At 37.2% G+C, this 21,177-nt stretch overlaps 1 protein-coding gene across 1 annotated transcript; it reads left to right on the forward strand.

The window, feature by feature from the left end:
- Window positions 1-1,830: 1,830 nt before the first annotated feature.
- LOC131427837 (mediator of RNA polymerase II transcription subunit 12) lies at window positions 1,831-10,801 on the forward strand. The gene is made up of 8 exons (XM_058591379.1): window positions 1,831-2,087; window positions 2,140-3,897; window positions 3,954-6,334; window positions 7,187-7,982; window positions 8,042-8,229; window positions 8,333-8,615; window positions 8,671-10,531; window positions 10,586-10,801. The coding sequence occupies exons 2-8, from the start codon at window positions 2,149-2,151 to the stop codon at window positions 10,744-10,746; spliced, it is 7,419 nt and encodes a 2,472-aa protein (XP_058447362.1). The 5' UTR covers window positions 1,831-2,087; window positions 2,140-2,148; the 3' UTR covers window positions 10,747-10,801.
- The last annotated feature ends 10,376 nt before the right edge of the window (window positions 10,802-21,177 follow it).

The raw sequence follows: 21,177 nt of genomic DNA on the forward strand, positions 1-21,177 counted from the left end.
TTGCAAATTTGGTATATGTGAAATAAAATTTCACGCAAAATTTGAGTGATAGTTACTCTATTTTTGGTACATATACAAATAAAGTATTACTTAGTAAATGAGTAGATTTTACCCAAAATCGTTTCCAGTGGAAGAACTCAAATTTGAGTAACTTCGGAGTTATTCAAAATTAGAGTTGTTCCACTTTTTCTGTAGATGAGTGAGATCTTACTCATTTTTGAGTAACTATTTTCAAGCGTGTAGAAAAACGTGATCACCAGGGTATTTTACATCGTGCCATCGCTGGTTGTATCCCGGGATGCCAGGCTCACAGATTAATCTACACAGATTTTCAATTTTCTGCACAGATTTTAAAAATGACACAGATTTCTGAAAATGATCACACACGCTCTTTAAACATAATTCATGGTTTGAGTTGCGATTACTCAAATTCACAAACTGGAACAATATGTCAAAATTTGAGTATGGATTTGAGTAAAATAAACTTGTTTCCCAGTAAATCCGAACATCGGACGCATCGTGCAAGAAAGCTTTTGATTGCGTTTCGAGCTTGCATAGTGTATCGGTAGAACAAAAGAGTGAAGATATACCAAAGCAGAGAGCGGATGTCTGATTACTCAGGTGATGAGATATATCAGGGTTGGATTTCCAACCTCGAACATAGGGTCAGAGTTTTCCTGCCCTAAGAGGCGAATGACCTAAAGGTTAAAGCCTCTATGATCGATACAAATGTTTAACAATCTTTCTCACCCTATCGGGAAGACGTCGGCTCGAAAATGTCTTGTTTGATATTCCTTCGCTCTGTTTCTCTAGCGATACATAATGTAAACATAAAGCTTTTTAGGTCAGCGCGGTTGATGCTAATGGTGCAGAATTGTCCGATGACGGGCCGATCGAAGCGCTACAATCGGCCCTATATCGTGCTCAATCGGTCCGATAATCGGCCCGATGATCGGGCCGATGCGGGTCGACAACATCCACCGGGTTGCAATGAGTTCTCTCGCATTTATTAATACATTAGAGTAAGTGTTGAGTTTTTAAACATTTGAGTGAAAAAAATACTTGCAGTTCAGTGCGTTTTCATTCTCGGAATATTCTAACTGAAATAAAGAATGCAAAAATACGTCGTTTTCCATTGCCGGTTCTAAATCCTGTTTCGAAAACATGAATCAACGTCATTCGAAGATGTTTGTGGTTTCAATTGTATTTAGTGAAAAGCGCAACATAAGAATATCAAAATAATTCAATTTTGACTCCGAACCGTTCAAAAGGAAACAATTTTGAATCACTATTTTGCGCATTCAAATAAAGGAAGAATAACTTTGTATATGAAAATTAACGAAGAAAAATTTCTTCATTTTGAGAGCATGGAACTCAAATTTGGAGTTGAACTTACTCAAATTTTGAACAAAATATTTTTTTCTTATTTTGAGTAAAAATTACTCAAGTTTTGACAATTTCGTCCCTTAACGCAAAAATGAGTAGATAGGTGGTAACTCAAGTTTAGAGTAGAGTGCCTATAACCAGAGTGACGACAGCTGTTCGTTTGGAATGACAGCTTTGTTCCAAACGAGCAAACGAACTGTCAAGTACAATGGAAATCTAACGAAACTGCCAACATTTCGGATAAAATGTTTTGATTTGTTGCCAACATTACGGATGAGACGTCGTCACTCTGGTTATAGGCACTCTAGTTTAGAGTACGTGCACTTTTTATGAATTTGAGTGATGTGTCACTCAATTTTGAGTTATGTTCAATGAGGGTGCAGGTGTTTGGCTTGTTCACAATTTTTTGAAAAAATGACCTGGCATCCCTGGTTGTATCTTGTATTGTACTGAAGTTTACTGAAAAAGTGTTGAGTTTGAGCTATATTTTTAAATAAGTATAATTCAAGCACTGTTCGCTGTTGTAAATGCTAGTAGCATGAAAAAGGTTTAGTAAAAAAACATCGGTGATACGAGTGATTCGGCCAAGATAGAGTATGATGATTAATTGATCTTTTAAATAACATAGCTGGCAGACATATTTGTTTTCACAAACCCATAGAAAATCAACTAAAAACTACGAGCGTCTAGTGCAACAAACAGTAAGTTTCGATAATTAGTAGAAACAATGTATCCAAAAAAGTTCATTTATAGTTATATTCAATGTGGGAAAACATGAATATGAGACCACTCAAGAGGCCACGCTTAGGGCCTCCGGATGTTTATCCACAAGAAGCCAAACAACGGGAAGATGAACTTACATCGACACATGTGAAACATGGATTTGCCACCGAACATAAACTGTCGGAAGAATTTGGTACGGCTCGAAACTGCAATGTAACAGCTAGCAAAGTGGGTGCCTACTTTAATGCAATTATGGCAAGGAAGGATGAGCTGATGACATTACCGGATTCTGGCAGGAAAAAGCAGCAGATAAATCCAAAGGACAATTTTTGGCCGGTAACGGCACGAAATAAAACAACTTTGGATACTTGGTTTAAAGATTTGGCAGGAACAAAACCATTGAGCAGTTTGGCTAAAAAGGCACCAAGTTTTAATAAGAAAGAGGAAATTTTCGCTATGTTGTGCGAAAATCAAGTTACAATGCAAAGAGCAGCGTGGTTCATAAAATTAAGTTCGGCATACACTGTCGCTGTTTCTGAGGCCAAAATTAAAAAACGTCAAATGCCGGATCCGGCAACGGAATGGACAGGAACATTAATCAAATTTATGAAAGATCTGACACCCAAACTACTCGAGCATTATTATCAGGGCTCAATTCCGGAGAAATCTGGTACTTCAGGACCAACGGGAGCAATGACACCCAATTCCAGTTTAAATTCTAATTCAGTAACAATACCTCCTCCTTTGTCTAGTCCTGCTGGTAGTCTTCATAGTCCAGTTAGCTCAACTGTAGGAATTGGTGCATCTCAGATACAAAATCAGGCACCTGCTTCACCGCAAGATGAACAGAAAACAGCTCTGAAACAGTGGAATTATTGCACACAGTTGTGTAAATATATGTACGAAGAAGGACTTCTTGATAGAGCTGAATTTCTGAACTGGGTACTGGACTTGTTGGACAAAATGAAGTTGTCTCCATCGACTGATGATGGGATTTTAAAAATATATCTTCCGTTAGCAATGCAGTATTTGTCGGACATTGTACAATCAGAACGTTTTTCTCGTCGATTGGCCTACGCAGTTTGTAAGAAACTTGCCCATTTGATTAATACAATGGCCGATTGTCATAATATAAGTTTACTTAACCATGAGCATCATGCAGGCAAGCAGGACATTACTGAAAGAAAGGAAAAAAATTCCGATAAGCTTTTGAAAGATATGGAACAGAAACCCGAATTAACACCAACGCATATAAATCCGATCGATACAATAATTTCAGAATATATGAGCTGCTCTCATCATCATGATTTGTTACTGCAGTTGTCGTCAATTATACAAGTTATTACTTTGGAATGCTCTACAGCACTAGTTTGGTGTGGAGTTGGAGAAACACGTTCCTCTTCTGTTTTGGCGGGAAGTCCTTTGGATCATTTACCCGTTGCTCCATCGGCACTACCAATGCCATCGCGGTGTAAAAAATCCAACGAGGAAGTTCGAAAAATATTGCTGAAAACAGAAGAAAGCATTAAACTGCGATCTCGTCATGCCGAGTCCCGTTGGTGTGTAGATAAACTACAAACCGTAACAGGAAATGCTAGCTTGAAGATTTTGGCCGTATTAGATGCCCTCGACGGACATTGTTTTGATCGGATGGATACGAACAATTCACTGGATACGTTGTATCAAAAAATCTTCCCCCCATTACAATCACAAAAGGATCTGTCATCCGGAAACTGTTCCACTGGAGCAACAGATGGGAAAGATTCGCACAATACACAACTGGAATATGTGAGTTACAGACTACTAAATATTATTATAATTAAAAATATTGTAATCTTTTTCAGTGTGCAGAGCAAGACGCATCTATAATTAATATATTATGCGAGTGGACGGTTTCCTGGCAACGGTGGGGTGAACATCGAGCTATGGCTGTTGCATGTTTATTGGATAAGAGACAGAATGAAGTCTTTACCACGTACGATAATGAAAGTGCTAATAACGGAAACTCAAATGACGATAAGGATTCCGTTATATCTGTAGGAGGACCGGGTGGCGGACTACCAATTTTTCAAAATATTTTAATGAAATTTCTCGACGAAGATGCGCCTGTTCTGGCAGAGCAAGGCACCCAACAGAATAGAAGTCAATTTACAAATTTGATACATTTATTCAGCGAGTTGATACGTCATGATGTTTTCTCGCACGATGCTTACATGTGCACGCTAATTTCTAGAGGCGATTTGTTAACCGGTACTGGAATGTCTTTGTTAGATTCTCAATCTAGCTGCAATACTGGTTTAGGCACTGGTCCTATATCGAATAAACCGACATCGTCACCACCAAACATCAACCAAGGTATTGAAGATGATGTCGTTCAGAATGATTTTAAAGCCAAACTGGAAGATTTAGATGATTCGAATGTGGATGATGATTTAGATAAACTGTTGCAGCATATAAAGGAAGATCAGCAAAACTCGATGGATGCACCGGATAGCCCTAAGGATCCAGAACATGCCGCGCAACAGGTTGACCATTCAGCTAACAAAACAGAATCATCCAGCAGACACTTTCTCTATACTGAACATTTCCCTTTGTGTCAGGATGATCCAATTGCCCAGCACGATTGTAATCAGAGATACATTTTGCTATACGGCGTTGGAAAGGAGCGTGACGATAAAAAACATGCGGTGAAAAAAATGACTAAAGAGATTTGCAAGTTATTTTCGAAAAAATTCAGCATTGATGTTGCGGAAGGTGGAAAAGTGAAAAAACATTCCAGAAATGAGTTTAATTTCGAAGCAACGTCCAATAAATCTCAATCAATGTCATACTTTGATCAGCATATGGTAACATGGCAGTGCGCCGTTCAGGTACAAGAAATGTTGAACAGTTTTGCTCTTGGCAATAGTAATTATCTACCGGTACAAGAACATGTTGCTTTCTTGTTTGATTTGATGGAATCTGCTTTTAATATTTACGGTCTTATTGATACGTGCATTCAAATTTTGAAAGAACTTCCAGAAGTGGAGCTACAGTTAATGAGTAAAAACTCATCGTTGATCAAAAATTACACCACTTCCCTAAGTTTGTATGTTGTTGGAGTGTTAAGACGTTATCACTGCTGTCTCCTTCTGTCAGCAGAGCAAACAACAGCAATATTCGAAGGACTTTGCCGGATCGTTAAGCATGTAACAAATCCCAGCGATTGTAGTTCTGCAGAACGTTGTATTTTAGCATATCTCTACGATCTGTATTCGGCCTGTTCTTCGCTGAAGTCACGTTCGCAACAGGAACCATTCCACAATGCGTATCCCAAAATCAAGCAAGCACTCTATACGCCCCTTCAACCGACGCCATCAGTACATACTTACAATCCTCAGTTCATGATTGATGTCATTGCGAATCCGCGACGTGGTGGTAAAATCGAGCTCGCTTGGGCTCGACAACTAAACGAGTCTGCTTCTAATAGATACAGCTTTGTTTGTAATGCAGTCATTGCTGTTACAAGAGATATCGATAATGATGTACTAAATGATATTGCAGCCATGTGTGCAGAATTGACTGCATGCTGTAATGCTCTCAGTACTGAATGGTTGGGCGTTCTTATTGCTTTGTGCGGTTCTAGTAAAGATGCTGGTTACTACGTTGATGTTATCACGCAGGTTGACATTCTGAACACAAATATCCACAACGCCCTATCAGTTTTCACTAGTATTTTAGTGGCCCGGCACTGCTTTTCATTGGAAAATTTTGTTGCTCACGTTGCACTTCCAGCACTGGTTCAGGCATGTAAAGGGCGCAGTGAAACTACACCAGAAATCGAAGCTGGTGCGCGCCTCTCTTGTCACCTACTGTTGAGACTGTTCAAAACAATTGAGTGCCCTCAACCTGGATTATATTCTGTCAGTACATCTCCCAATCCAATCACAACCATAGGACAGGTACATAACATCAAGTTGAGCTGTGATCGTCATTTACTAGCGGCGGCACATAAAAATATCGGCGTTGCACCGGTTCTTGCTGTGCTAAAAGGAATTCTAGTAGTTGGAGACGCCACTGCTCAAAAGGTTCAAACATCCATATTTGGAAGTGGGAAACGCAGTGGTTTGAACACTCCAGTTCATCCGGGTAGTACTCCGAAGCATGCTGGAGACTTGAGTCACATTCTGGGCACCAGTGACCTTTCAATACTAGGGAATACGGATGAATCGATGCTCGATCTAACGTAAGTATATTCTTCAATTACTACTGGGACGCTTATTGGTTCCGATTCAGAATGTTGTTATCTTTTGTAGGCAGAGTGATATTGGGCAGCATTCACCGACCATCTGCTCTCGATTGGTTTTGGCAGACAGGTGTGAAAAAATATACGCAAAATTTATCTATTTGTGTGTTTTGTAACGTTTAATTTGGGAAACGTTTTATTGTCTTTACTTCAACTTTAACTATTGAGCCGTTAAGAAATGAAAGCTTGGGTTAAACAAATATTACGTTATTTGAGATTCTACAGTTTGTGAAAATTGGACGTTGGATTAATCATGAATGTTTTAAAATTTTTGAAATTAAGACGATTAATGCGAAATCAATCAGTGGTTCAGGCTAAACATTTTTGTACACATTACCAATATCATCACTGATCCAGGTCATTGGGGGCTTTCTCTGTTTGAACATAGTGTCATTTTTCCATCAAAATTTTCAGTGATATCCTAAAACAGGATACAACGCGCACTATACCAGTTGTGCGTGCTTCATGAAGCTCATGAGAATACCAATTCTAATATGAAACAAACGAGCTTGCGGAGAACACGAACACGAAGTTTGAGGCAAAAGCTCGTGTGCGTTTTCCTACTAGATCTAGGGACGTACGCTTCGTAAAACAAACTCGCGAGCCGGCTCGTTGCTGACTCGAGTACCTGTTCTTGTACTAGTGCATAGTACAGCAAACGAGCTCTTAGAAAAGGGTCGTGTGCTAGAGCGTGTTCTGGGACATCATTGAAAACTTTGATAAAAATGATATAGTTATAAGAATTGAATTAATAATATAACCCGTGTAATATATTTTTTTACCCTAAATTAGCCAAACTAATGTTAACCAGGACAGCACCACCAATCTTTCCGATTTTGCTCAGCACGTTCTACGACAGATTTGTTCTCAAGAATGGGTTCTTGAACGGTGTCTTCAAAACGCTGAAGAATTGTGTCAACAGGGTATGCTAATAGACAATATGTTGACGGCGAAACAAGCCCAACGCCTTCTCCACATGATATGCTATCCTGAAAACGAATCGAATCTTATTGCCGATATGGATCAGAAAGCTATTATTGTGCGGATCTTAGAAAATTTGGAGCAATGGTCACTGCGAATTTCTTGGTTAGATCTGCAGCTTATGTTTAAACAGACCAATTGCAGTTCTCCAGAGCTATCCAATTGGTTGGATATGGTGGCTCGTGCGGCAATAGATGTTTTCCAAGTGCATGAGTGCAATACCATAGATAATTTTGGAGGTAATGGTAAAAACGAAAAAATTAAGCCTTCGATTTGGTTGGTGGCACCGTTAGTTGCGAAGTTACCCAGTGCAGTACAAGGACGAATTCTGAAAGTAGCAGGACAGGTTCTAGAGAGTACTAATATGTTTAACAAATCTAAAGATACTGGCGGAGGCAACAATAGCAGCATTGGCAGTCAAGGTGGAAATAGCAACAGCTCAATTAGTTCAAACGGTAGTGTGATGACCGGTAAACAAAGTGCACAGTTAAACCATCCGCCGTTTTTGGGATTGGTACTAACATGTTTAAAAGGGCAGGATGAACAGAAGGAGGGATTACTACAGAGCCTCTACTCGCAACTATCACAGTTTCTTCAGAATCGCGATGCAAGTTAAAGTATTTGTGATATCGAAATATCGTATTTACCTTTCATTTATACTTGTAGTTAGAGACTGTCGGTGGTATAGAAGACCCGCATGGATTTGAAAAAATGTTGGATGCATTACAATTGCGTTATTCCTTGGTTGGTGGATTATTTGATGCAATACAAAAAAACTCCACTTCTACCAGTGATTGGGCTATATTATTCGCACAGCTAATCAGTCAAGGTGTAATAGATCTGAGCAACAATTCGTAAGTTACATTATTCTTTATATAAACAAAATAAAAATAAGTAGTATTTATTATGCTGTATGATTCTGGAATACAGTTATGACAATTGATTAAAATATTGTAGCGAATTATTCACCACTACGCTGGACATGCTGGCAACGTTGATTCACTCGACACTGGTTTCGGATAGTCAAACGGAACGAGATGAAACTAAAAAGCAGTATACTAACTTGATGAAGAAACTTCGTAAAGAATTGGGTGAACGATACAACTCATCGATCAAATATGTTCGGCAGTTGCTACCGCTTGCGAAACAAACCTGTGAAGTCATTGCCTGTGAACCAGCTGGGAGTTCCACTGATGCTAAGGGGAACAAAATCAACATTGACAGTATTGAGAAAAAGCATGTAAGTTTTTTAAGAGCCAGATCAGACAGAAAGTGATTCAGATTCTCATCGGCAGGGTCTTCGTTTGGCAGACAAACAGCGAGTTAGTGTATGGGATTTACTTGAAGGTCACAAGAATCCAGCACCATTATCGTGGGCATGGTTTGGAGCAGTTAAAATTGAACGTAAACCGCTGGCTTACGAAGAAACTCATCGGTTATTAAAGTTCCATACTCACAGCCTGGTGAAACCAAGCATCTACTATTATGAACCATTACCACTGCCACCGGAAGATTTGGAACCTTTGTCAGATAAACTGAAGGATGATATGAAAGCAGATACTCCAACATCAGACCAATCGCCAGCACCGGCTGGTAAAAAAGGTAAATCTCAAGCAAGAAAGCGTAAACCTAAAGGAACAACTCAACCACAAAATCAGCAATCTGCTGGTCCAGTACAAAATATGCCCGGTCAACAGCATGTGGCAGGTCAACAAGGTCTGCAGTCTAATCAGCAACAACCTAATCAACTAATTGGTCAACCACAGCAACAGCAAGTCACAATGACACCACAACAAACGATGCAGCAGCTGCAGAATGCCAACCTCGGACAGATGACCATAGGAGGACAAATGGGTCAGTTAAATTTACAACACATTCAGCAACAGTACCAACAGCAAAATCAAGGTCAAATGATTGCACAACAGTTAGCTCAACAGCAAGGGATTGGTCAACAGCAAAGCATGGTACAAAATCACACTGGTGTCATTGGCACAGTAATGGGTGGCCCCCAACAACAGCAACCGGGTTCCAATCAGATGGGATTCGTCGGTGCAGGTTCGGGTGGGGTAGTAAACCCAATGGCTGCTCAAATGGCTGGTCAAGGAGCTGGTCCTGGTGCCAATCAACAATGGGGGGGCTATAATCCTATGCAACAGCAACAGCAACAGCAACAACAACAACAACAAATGTTCTACAATCAAGGCATGGGACAGTCTGGAATGAATAGATTTGATCGACCACAATTGAACACAAATCCAAAACAGGTTTTATCTAATATGCTACGTGCTCGTATTCCAATGGGAAGCACTAATCCAGGAACTGCAAGTTTTATACCACAACCGGTACGTGCTCAACAATCATTCATGCGAGGCCCTTCCCGACCAGGAATATCTAATCCAATGGTAGGCTCCGGAATGAATACAGGAACAGGAAGCAGTTTAATGGCACAATCCGGAGGAAGTATTATTCAGGCTAATTTGTTGAATCAACAAAATGCAGGTTTAGGACAAGGAATGAATTCTGGAATGGGCAGTAACTCATTGATGACACAGGCTAGCGCAAATTCCAGTACTGGTGGCATGGGTAATCCTGGAATGATGGGGATGCAGAGTATGCAACAAGGTGGTAATATGAGTGCTGGTATGAGTAATCAAGGTATGAATGCGACAATGGGTGGCACTGGCATTGTTAATAGTGGTATAATTGGTCAGAATGGAGGAAACACAAACGTTGCATCAATGGGAAATCCGGGAATGATGAGTATGCAGAACATACAACAAGGCGGAATGCAATCAGGAATGTTCCAAGGACAAGGCGGACCCTATCAGAGCATGAATCAGAACTACCCAAACTATGGCAATCAAGGTATGGGACAGCAAGGTGGCCAAGGTATGATTGGAAACTTCAATCAACTAGGACAACAGCAGAGGAATACACAAGCTGAGTATATAGCCCAACAAAGAGCACTTGCTGTTCGGGGTGGTCAATATAGCCAGCATGCTCCCAATGTAACAATGAACAATATGGTCAATCAGGGCGCTGTACCGCCTTATCCAAGACAAGGATGCAAACCTGGAGTAGCTTCTGCTCAGACGCACCAATTTCAGCAACAACAGCGACTCCGACAACAAATGATGATACAACAGCAGCAGCAAGGTCAGTAGCCAACCTCTTGAATCTAACAAATAATGCATCTTTTATTCGTTACAGGAATGGCACAACAAGGTAATAACCAAAGTATGGTACAAAACCAGGGTCAGGGCATTAGTCAACAACAAACGCCCAACCTGGTAGCCCAACTACAACGACAGATGCCAACTCAAGGTAACATGATGGGCCAACAATACTCACATCAGCCTCCGCCTTACTGATAAACTTGTTGATATACTTATAAAAATAGATTCATTCATAAGTATTATAATATAATATGATATATATATATATATATATATATATATATATATATATATATATATATATATATATATATATATATATATATATATATATATATATATATATATATATATATATATATATATATATATATATATATATATATATATATAAGCATAGCGCCTCCGTATATTCATGAATTTTATGAATATATATTGCTTGACAGACTCTATAATCGTGCTAATAAAATATGTAATCTTTGAATGTGAAGCTGCGGTGTTTTAGTTTCTATACACAAATATTTTTTATTTTATAAAAAAAGTCCTTTAAAATCGATCTAACCGATTAACGAGGATTAGACACTACTACTATATCTCAACCATGCGTACTTGCTGTTCACCGAACCGCGTCGTCATTTCCTGTCAAAATAAATAAGATCATCGCGCATTTTTACAGAATTCGTCAAAGAAATGGAAACTCAATTCTCCGAGCTTTTAATATTATACCGTTTATTTATACCCGTCTTTTACTTGCACACACAGAACTAGAATATATTATACTCGACTATACTGAGTCTTTAGGTCAACTTCAAACATTTGTTTGAATTCAATCGCCACGATCGTACGCAACGATGCCTCTATCGATTCGTCGCCCGTACCCTCGCTCCCCAGTGATGCACCAACAAATGCCGTTGCGTTATCAAACACAACAAAGTTAGACTTCAGTTTAGAAATTTTTTATCAAAACATCAGAGGAACGAATAGCACTCTTGATCAATATCGTCTCTCTTGCGCAGATAGTGTATACGATTTATACATATTTACCAAAACTTGGCTGAATGACAATACTCTATCGAAACAAATATTTGGAGGTGCTTATTCGGTTTGCAGGCAAGATCGAAACGAACAGAATAGCATTAAAAAAGCAGTGGTGGCGTTATGATAGCCTGCCGCTCAAACTTCCATTCTCGCTTGCTACCTGTTCCAAACTGTGCTAATGTTGAACAGTTATGGATAGCCCTTTCGCACTTTATATCTGCGTCATTTATATACCACCTGATCGCGTCGGCGACATGGGATTAATTGAACATCATTTGAATTCTCTTTCTTCAATTTAAAACCAAATGACACTGAATGATAAAATTGTTATACTGGGAGACTTTAATCTATCCAGTATTAAATGGGTTCGCTCTGCCGCTAATCCTCTGTTTCCCCACGCTGAGTCTTTGAACAATGAATTTTGTCACAGGCTACTGGATGAATATAACATTGCTGGACTAGTGCAATTGAATGAGCAGTACAATAGCAAAAATCGCCTTCTCGATCTCTGCTTCACCAGTCAGGAGCTTTCGAAATTTTGCCTAGTCGCTGCAGCACCTGAAATATTCGTTAAAAATTTGCCGTCATCATCCGCCTCTCCATATCTCTATAACGAAATCTTCACCGCTAATTTTTAAGCGTAATTCGGATTTAATATTCTACGATTACAAAAATAGAAACTTCGAAGCAATGAACAGATTTTTATCATCATTAGATTGGAGCTTGCTACTATCTGACGATTGCAATACCGCTGCTTCGGTTTGGACAAACATTGTTTTGTACTCAATCGACCAGTTTGTTTCAAAGAAAACTTGTCGTCAGCCAGCTCATCCTCCTTGGTCGAATCCGCTTCTGAAACGATATAAACGTGTAAAAAGATCAGCCTTAAAAAAAACTTACTAAGCATCCGTCAATTCAATTAAGATCGCATTACGTATTCGTGAATAATATATATAAACAGCTAAATAAGGCGCTCTATTATGATTATCAACACAGCATCCAGAACAATCTTAAAACTAATCCTAAACGTTTCTGGAATCATGTCAACGACCAGAGAAAGGAATCTGGATTACCAACTCACATGTCCTCTGGTGAACTGAATGCATCGACCTCTGCTGGTATTAGCAATTTATTCCGTATTCAATTCAATAGTGTTTATTTCCGATGAAACTTTAACTACACAACAAATTTTAAGGGCTACCAGTAACACTCCACGTTGCACGTTTTGTTCCGGGATGTTTCAATAGTCGAATTAGAGGAAATGATCTGTCTATTTCATACCATCGAGCATGGCAGAACCCGGTTATTGGAAAAAAAAAATTTTTTTGCGGACTGGAGTACAATAGTGTAAAGAACTGTACAACTGCTGAATTTTGACATCCATCGTCGTAATTTGCGATTCAATCCTTTTCTCCGAGTTCCTCGCGCTAGAACTAACTACGGTTTCAATGAACTAGTCTCCAGTATGTGCCGCTTATTCAACAGTTGTTCTAACGAGTTCGATCTTAATATACCTCGAAATACTGTCAAAACCTATTTACTGGGTTTTTTTTCCTGCTAACTTTATTAGTTTTACTATTCGAATACCGTTTAAACATACATGACTAACGTTAGCGTTGAAGTTTTAGATTAGGTTAGTGATAGGATAAGATAAGATAAGATGATTGTTATGTATCATTTGCATGTATGTAATCTGTTGATACAATAGATGAGAAGGTTTTATGGAGAAGGAGAATGACAGAATCTCAGCTCCAGTGGGCTTTTCCCTTACTCCTAAGTAAATAAATAAATAAATAAAAAATCAAATAAAACTATTTTTGAATTAAAATTTGATTCGAAAAAAAACTCCTCTTGAATTAATTTTAGTGTGGTAATGCATATTAGATTTAAATTCATTACATACATTTAAAAAATTTATTGAATTTAATAAAAAAATTTGTTTGATTCGAACGCTTGCTACATTACATTAAATGTATTTGAAATTTGAATCAAATATGTAGTGGTATAGATTCAAATTAAAAATCATGTTTCAATAAATGTTTTTTTTTATTCAGAAGTATATATAAAGTAATAAGATGTATTGGAATTAAATATTTATACTCTTGAATTCAACTGAATTTTGTGGGCCGTGTAGAGTAGAGCTGGATCATTGAATTTGTACGAAGCGGTGATGTTTTGATTGAAGATACCGGAGCCGGTGGACCCATTGATGTTAGATCCCTCGAAATTTTGAACCATGTTATCATAATACAAGGACATAAAACGGGTCTGAAAATTAAGCTCAACTAACCTTTCGAAGGTTTCAATCACCAGAGGGTTTAAAATGTCGCATTGAATGAGCAAACGATATGAGAGAACCCCAGAACCGGGTTTTCAATGGAAGAACGCCTGCCAGCACTTCGATACTCATATGCCATTTTTCATTGAAAATTACTGATGACTTGGAATGCTCTGGTTTTGCACTTTCGAGCAGAAATGGCAATGAAACACCGCAAAATGTTGCATTTCTGTTCTAAAGTGCAAAACCAAAGCAATCCACGCCACCAGTATTTTCCAATGAAAAACGCAAATAGTATGACTCGATTGCATGCAACCCAAGACAATACGCAAACAACGATACTGAATTCTTTGCAGCTTGATGAAACGGGTGTTCGCCGCGAATCAGAAGCAAAAGCATTCGTATGCGATCACGAACAATATCGTTGTTTGGTACAGCCTGATCAAGTCTCAAGTCATTAATCTCGACCCAATTGTCTAGACGAAATTAAATAATTTTTTCGAACGATTTCCGGATACAGGAAAGCAGTGCAATCGGCCAATACGAATTGTAATCGGAGGTTGCTTTCCCGGGTTTTTGAATGGCAATTACCCTCACTTGTATCCAGTCATGTGGGACAATATGAGGGGTTTATTGAATAAATTCAGTAAGCGTCTTGTGGCAGAGTCAGGCAAATTTTCCAACAAGTTGAATGTAATTTTGGCTGGCCCCGGGGCTTTATTGTTACATGACAATAGTGCAAATGAAAATACCTCCGAAAACGGCGTTTCATTCTTGTTTAATGTCGTGACGCGGGTGATTTTATGTTCCGTTTTATGTTTTGATGTTTCTCTCGATAATTCGTCTACGAATCGACGCCAGTAACCGCGTTTCTTAGCATTAAAAAGACTTCATCTTACAGTCTAACGATACATAATTTCGATAACTATCAGGTTGTTTCGAAACGCGATAAAGGCTGAGATTTTTTCAGCTTTTAGTTCGGAGCACTCTTTTTCCCATCACGGGTTTGGACGACGGATGTTAGTTTTCGCGCCTGGTGCACGTTTCGTCTGAGCATGAATCACAGTATCGAGAACCAAACCAACCAAAACGTGTACTCTTCCAAAGGTGCAGGAATTTTTGTCATCTCTCCCGTATTCAAGATTGTCATATTGAAGTTATCGCAAATATCATGGATCATAACTGATATATTATCATCATGAAGGCAGCCCCATCCTGAACCGTGACAGCTGAAGTCTCCTATAACTAACGTTGGTGCAGGAAGAAGTTCTATGATATCAGTCGGTGTTGATCAGTCGTTCGCATCGCACGCGTATAGCTCTTGGCTCCTGGAAATGTTTTCTGGCTACCTAGAGTTTCATTGATTCAATTAGTCAGCCTTTCTCAAGGCTATACAAAAAGTGATATTTGAGTGACTAAGTTATACATAGAGTGATATTAGAGTGACTAAGAAATTAATCAGCCTTTTTTAAGGCTAGCTAGGAGTCTAATCGAAGACTAGTTTAGCCTAGTTAATTTAATTTTCATTTCATTTATTTCAAAAATGCCTGCGTCCAACCGGAAAGGCAACAAGCCTAAGGCTAAAAATAATTCAATACGGAATAAATCACAATCCGTTATTCAAAATTTTTCTAATAACATTCACGATCTTGTAGAATCTATCTATAGAAATGTCAAATTGAAAAGTAATCCACATTATGTGGTTCATCGATTTGACAGGTTTACTGGAATGGGTGGTGGAGTTGCCATTTTTGTCCAACAGCAAATTAAACATCGAATTTTACCTTCTTTCAATACTAAAGTTATTGAAAGCTTGGGAATCGAAGTTGAAACCATTCATGGAATTTATTTCATCGCTGGAGCATATTTGCCATTCCAATGCACCGGCGAACAACTAAATTTCTTTAAAGGCGATTTGCAAAAACTTACAAGATATCGATCGAAATTTTTCGTAATAGGGGACTTAAATGCTAAGCATGTCCAGTGGAATTGTAGGCAAAATAACAGTAATGGTAAAATACTTCATAATCAACTGGTTACTTCACAGTTCTTCATCCCAGTAATCCGACTTGTTTCTCTTCCGTGAAAAACCCGTCTACAATTGATCTGGTTCTAACAGATCAAAGTCACATTTGTAGTGAACCGATTACACATGCTGACTTTGACTCAGATAATCTTCCTGTAACATTCAGACTTTCCAACGAAGCTATAATTAATCCAATTAGTTCTATTTTCAACTATCATAGAGCTAATTGGTTGGATTACAGATCTCACATTGAAAATCATGTGGATCATGAAACTATTTTAGAAAATTCTGCGGACATCGACACAGCAATTGATAATTTAAATCATTACATTATCGAAGCTAGAAATCTTTCAGTTCCCAAAGCTCAAACTAAATTAAATTCTCCTATCATCGATGACAATCTTCAACTGCTCATTCGGTTGAAGAATGTTCGTCGACGACAATATCAACGTTCTCGTGATCCTGCTATGAAAAACATAGTTAAGGATTTACAAAAAGAAATTAAACATAGATTTACTCTTTTGCGAAATGAAAATTTCGCTAAAGAAGTTGAACAAATTAAACCACATTCCAAATCTTTTTGAAAACTTTCTAAGGTTCTTAAGAAACCTCAGAAACCAATTCCTGCTCTCAAGGAAGGAAATCAAATACTTGCTCAGCAGTTCGAGAGTGTCCACAATTTTAATTTGAACGTTGTGAGTTCTATTGAAAATGAAGTCTCACTGAAATATGAGCATATTTCAACCCAAGTGTTATCACACGATGACATTATTGAGACTAATTTTGATAAAATTTAATCAATTATTAGGAAACTATATATATATAAATATGAATATAAACATGAAGGCTCCTGGTAATGATGGAATTTTTAATATTTTTATTAAAAATCTTCACGATGCTGCCTTGAGACTCCTGGTTAAAATTTTCAACAAGTGTTTTTCATTAGCTTACTTCCCAAAAAGATGGAAAAACGCTGAAGTAATTCCTATCCTGAAACCTGATAAAAACCCAGCAGAAACATCAAGTTATCGACCAATTAGCTTACTTTCTTCTATCAGTAAACTTTTTGAAAAAATTATCTTGTTGAGAATGATGTCTCATATAAATGAGAATTCAATTTTTTTACCAGAGCAGTTTGGATTTCGTCATGAACATTCAACTACTCATCAACTTGTCAGAGTAACGAACATGATAAAAGCAAATAAATCTTCTGGATTGTCCACTGGAGTTGCTCTTCTAGACATAGAAAAAGTATTCAACAGTGTTTGGCACAAAGGTTTGATAGAAAAAATGTCTGATTTCCAGTTTCCTATTTATTCGATCAAAATGATTCAAAATTATTTAACTGATCGTACTCTTCAGGTTAGCTATCAGAATTGTAAATCTGAATTGCTACCCGTACGAGCCGGTGTTCCGCAGGGTTCGAGCGTAGCTCCAATCTTGTATAATATTTTCACTTCTGATCTTCCAAATCTACCCGTTGGTTGTCAGAAATCGCTATTCTGTGACGACACAAGTCTGTTAGCCACAGGTAGAAATCTAAGAGTGATCTGCAGTCGCCTACAAAGAAGTTTAAATATTTTCAGTGATTATCTGTCAAAATGGAAAATTAAGTCAAATGCAACAAAAACGCAATTAATGATTTTTCCTCATAAGCCAAGAGCTTCTTTTCCTCAACCAAACAATTATCACATTCTCAAATTGAATGGCTTGGAATTGACATGGTCTGATCAAGCTAAATACTTAGGTTTAACGTATGACAAAAAACTCACTTTCAAGGATCACATTGAAGGAATCCAGGCAAAGTGTAATAAATTATTAAATGTTTATATCCTCTTATAAACAGAAATTCTAAGCTTTGTCTGAAAAATAAATTGTTAATTTATAAACAAATTTTCAGACCAGCCATGCTTTATGCAGTACCAATTTGGTCAAGTTGTTGTTCCAACAGGAAGAAAACGCTTCAAAGGATTCAGAATAAAATTCTGAAAATGATTTTGAAGCGTCCTCCCTGGTTTTGTACAAATGAGTTACACAGACTCACAAATATAGAACCATTAGATGTAATGTCACATAATATTATAAGCAAATTCCGACAAAAATCGATGCAATCTTCAATTGAATCGAATCGCTCTCTGTATTAGTTAGTAAGTTAGTATATAAGTTCCTTTTCCCCATTACACAATACAAGTAGGTTTAAAATTTTCCCTACACAAAAATCTCATAATGTAATAAATGATATGGAAGTAAATGATGTCCTCATGGTAACAACCAAATCATATATATATATATATATATATATATATATATATATATATATATATATATATATATATATATATGTATATATATATATATATATATATATATATATATATATATATATATATATATATATATATATATATATATATATATATATATATATATATATATATATATATATATATATATATATGATTTGTTACCATGAGGACATCATTTACTTCCGCAATTATGAGATTTTTGTGTAGGGAAAATTTTAAACCTACTTGTATTGTGTAATGGGGAAAAGGAACTTATATACTAACTTACTAACTAATACAGAGAGCGATTCGATATAACAGTAATGGTAAAATACTTATATATATATATATATATATATATATATATATATATATATATATATATATATATATATATATATATATATATATATATATATATATATATATATATATATATATATATATATATATATATATACATATAATAAGGCTGAAAAGTCACCACTTGTGGTTGAACACCCAATTTAAATGTTAATAATTTAATTTTAACTCATATTCCAATAAATAGTTATTTAAAAAAAAGTTCTATGATATTACTGAGCCGCCGATGTGAGTATACATTTTGATGATAGTGTAAATTGAAATAAGCTAACTTGGTAGCGTTGCATATATCAAATACAACCGTTTCCTGTAAGAGACAAATAAAACCCTGTTTTAATTTACCTAGTGGTGCATTGATGCCTTTCTTAGTGTACAGAATCATTGCATGGCTAGTAGGGGAAAGTGTTATAAAGCGTCCCTTCTGGCCAAAACGCCCCCCTTACTTTTTTAAGTATTCAAGACTTTTCTAAACAAAATTTTTATCTCCAATGTTATCTTTTCGTAAGATCCTCTGGTATGCAAGTTTGGCAGTTGTGGTTTGCTGGAAAATATGAAAAAACTGAAAATATCATTAGCTTTTCGATGTAAGGTTTTGCTTCGACTAAACAAGCATAATAAGGACTATTCACACATATCCGGTCCGGTTCAGTGCCGGCACGACACCGTGCACGGATACTGATATTATTTCATTCGTTTTCTATGCGCGCATTTACACCTATCCGGCACCGTGCCGTTTCAGTGCAGCTCGCCGTCAGTGTAGCGTCCGTCCGGCAAACTCAAATTCGTCGTCACCGATATTTTTTATTTTCACTGAAGTCGGTATGTAATTCCATTGGCTGTGCCGAAACGGAAACAGCACGGAAACGGAACGGAAGGGTTGCGATAAAAAAAGAACACTGACGGCGCACTGAAGGCACTTTCACTGAACCGTCACGGAACTGAAATGTGTGAATAGTCCTTTAATCGTGTAGAACGTCTAATGGTCGGTTGCAACTTAGTAATTAACTTTCAGCAGTGCTAATGTCTTACAGTATAAATATCTGGAGAAACAAAGCCATTTCTTTGATATACGAATTTTCTCATAATAATCACTTTATGGACATTATGCCCCACCTTCGATTCAACAGTATGCTTCGAGTTAAAATATTGTTATAAAGATTTATAACGGTTATTAAAACAAAAGCGTTTGTTTGGCCGTCTACTGACAATGACTATCGTTTGGAATAGTTTTGAGGCAAGTTTAGAAATTAGTTTACGTGTTTTACGTGTTCAACATGAGACCTTTCAGTTGAACCTATATCAAATCATCGCTGAGAAAAGTGAGTGAGATCCATTTCAAAATATATTACCACTATTTTCGATGCTTCCGGAATCAGATACCGGGAATCAGGGTAGCCAGAGTCGGTTTATTTTATTTTCCCACTGATAATTGCTACCGATTGGAATAGTCAGGTCAGTTTAGATTTATTTTTATGTTTTTTGTTTCGTCACTGTAAGTGAGGGTATCAAATTTTCAACACACTTTACCCTATAATTCCAGAACTGGATGTCGCATCCGGATGAAACTTTGGAGTTTTGTAATAGATTATTAGACCTTTCATTTGAACTTAATTTTGGTATAATTGGTCACGCCATCTCTGAGCAAAGTGATGAAATAATTTGAAATTGAATTTTTACACTAATCATCATGTAATTCCGGAACCAAAAATCGGATCAAAATTATACTCAGAAACTTTGTATAAGACACTTTGTACACTGAGGTCTTTTTTTATGCGGTCTTTTTTCATGCGGTTTTTTTTTTACGCGACTTTTTTTATGCGAATTTTCAGAGTTATGCGGTTTTTTTCTATGCGAAGTTTCAGAGTTACGCGGTTTTTTTTTATGCGAATTTTCAGAGTTATGCGGTTTGCCCTTCTGCGGTCTTTTTTTATGCGAAGTTTCAGAGTTATGCGGTTTTTTTATGCGAATTTTCAGAGTTATGCGGTTTTTTTATGCGAATTTTCAGAGTTATGCGGTTTTTTTTATGCGGTTTTTTTATGCGGTACGTAAATTCGCATAAAAAAAGACTTCAGTGTATTTATACCTTTCATTTGAATCTAAGTTTGTGAGAATCGGTTCAGCCATCTCTGAGAAAACTTAGTGCACTTAATTTCTTTTTTTTGCACATATCCTGTAATTCCGGAACAAGAAGTCGGATTCGAATGAAATTCAGGAACTTTGTATGGGGTTGCAAGACCTTTCATTTGCCAAAAATATAACCTTATATAGTTTAAAATATATGGATGATGCTATTTCATGCAAACAAAAAAAAATTTACATGAATTTTGTGTAGTTTGTGTAGTAAGTTTTGGAACATAGCTTTTCACATAAAAAGAATCCTAATACTAAACTCAGAAGCTATTGGCACAATGTCAAATCGGTAGGAAAATTTTTACCTTTTTAAAGATTTCCCATAAAAACGGGCAAATTCGTTTGAAAAATCATAGTAGAAAAGGAAGAAATTTGCCCGCCGCATACAAGTGGAATTCCGACCACCCCGGTGGTGCGATTGTCATCTGCATACAATTGGCTTGAAGCCGAAATTTTTGGTTCTTTTGGTTCTAGTTCGCTGTCAAATGCTGTGTTTGAGCAGTGTT

Source organism: Malaya genurostris, chromosome 2 (genome assembly GCF_030247185.1).
Source record: "Malaya genurostris strain Urasoe2022 chromosome 2, Malgen_1.1, whole genome shotgun sequence".
NCBI classification, from domain to species: Eukaryota; Metazoa; Arthropoda; class Insecta; order Diptera; family Culicidae; genus Malaya; species Malaya genurostris.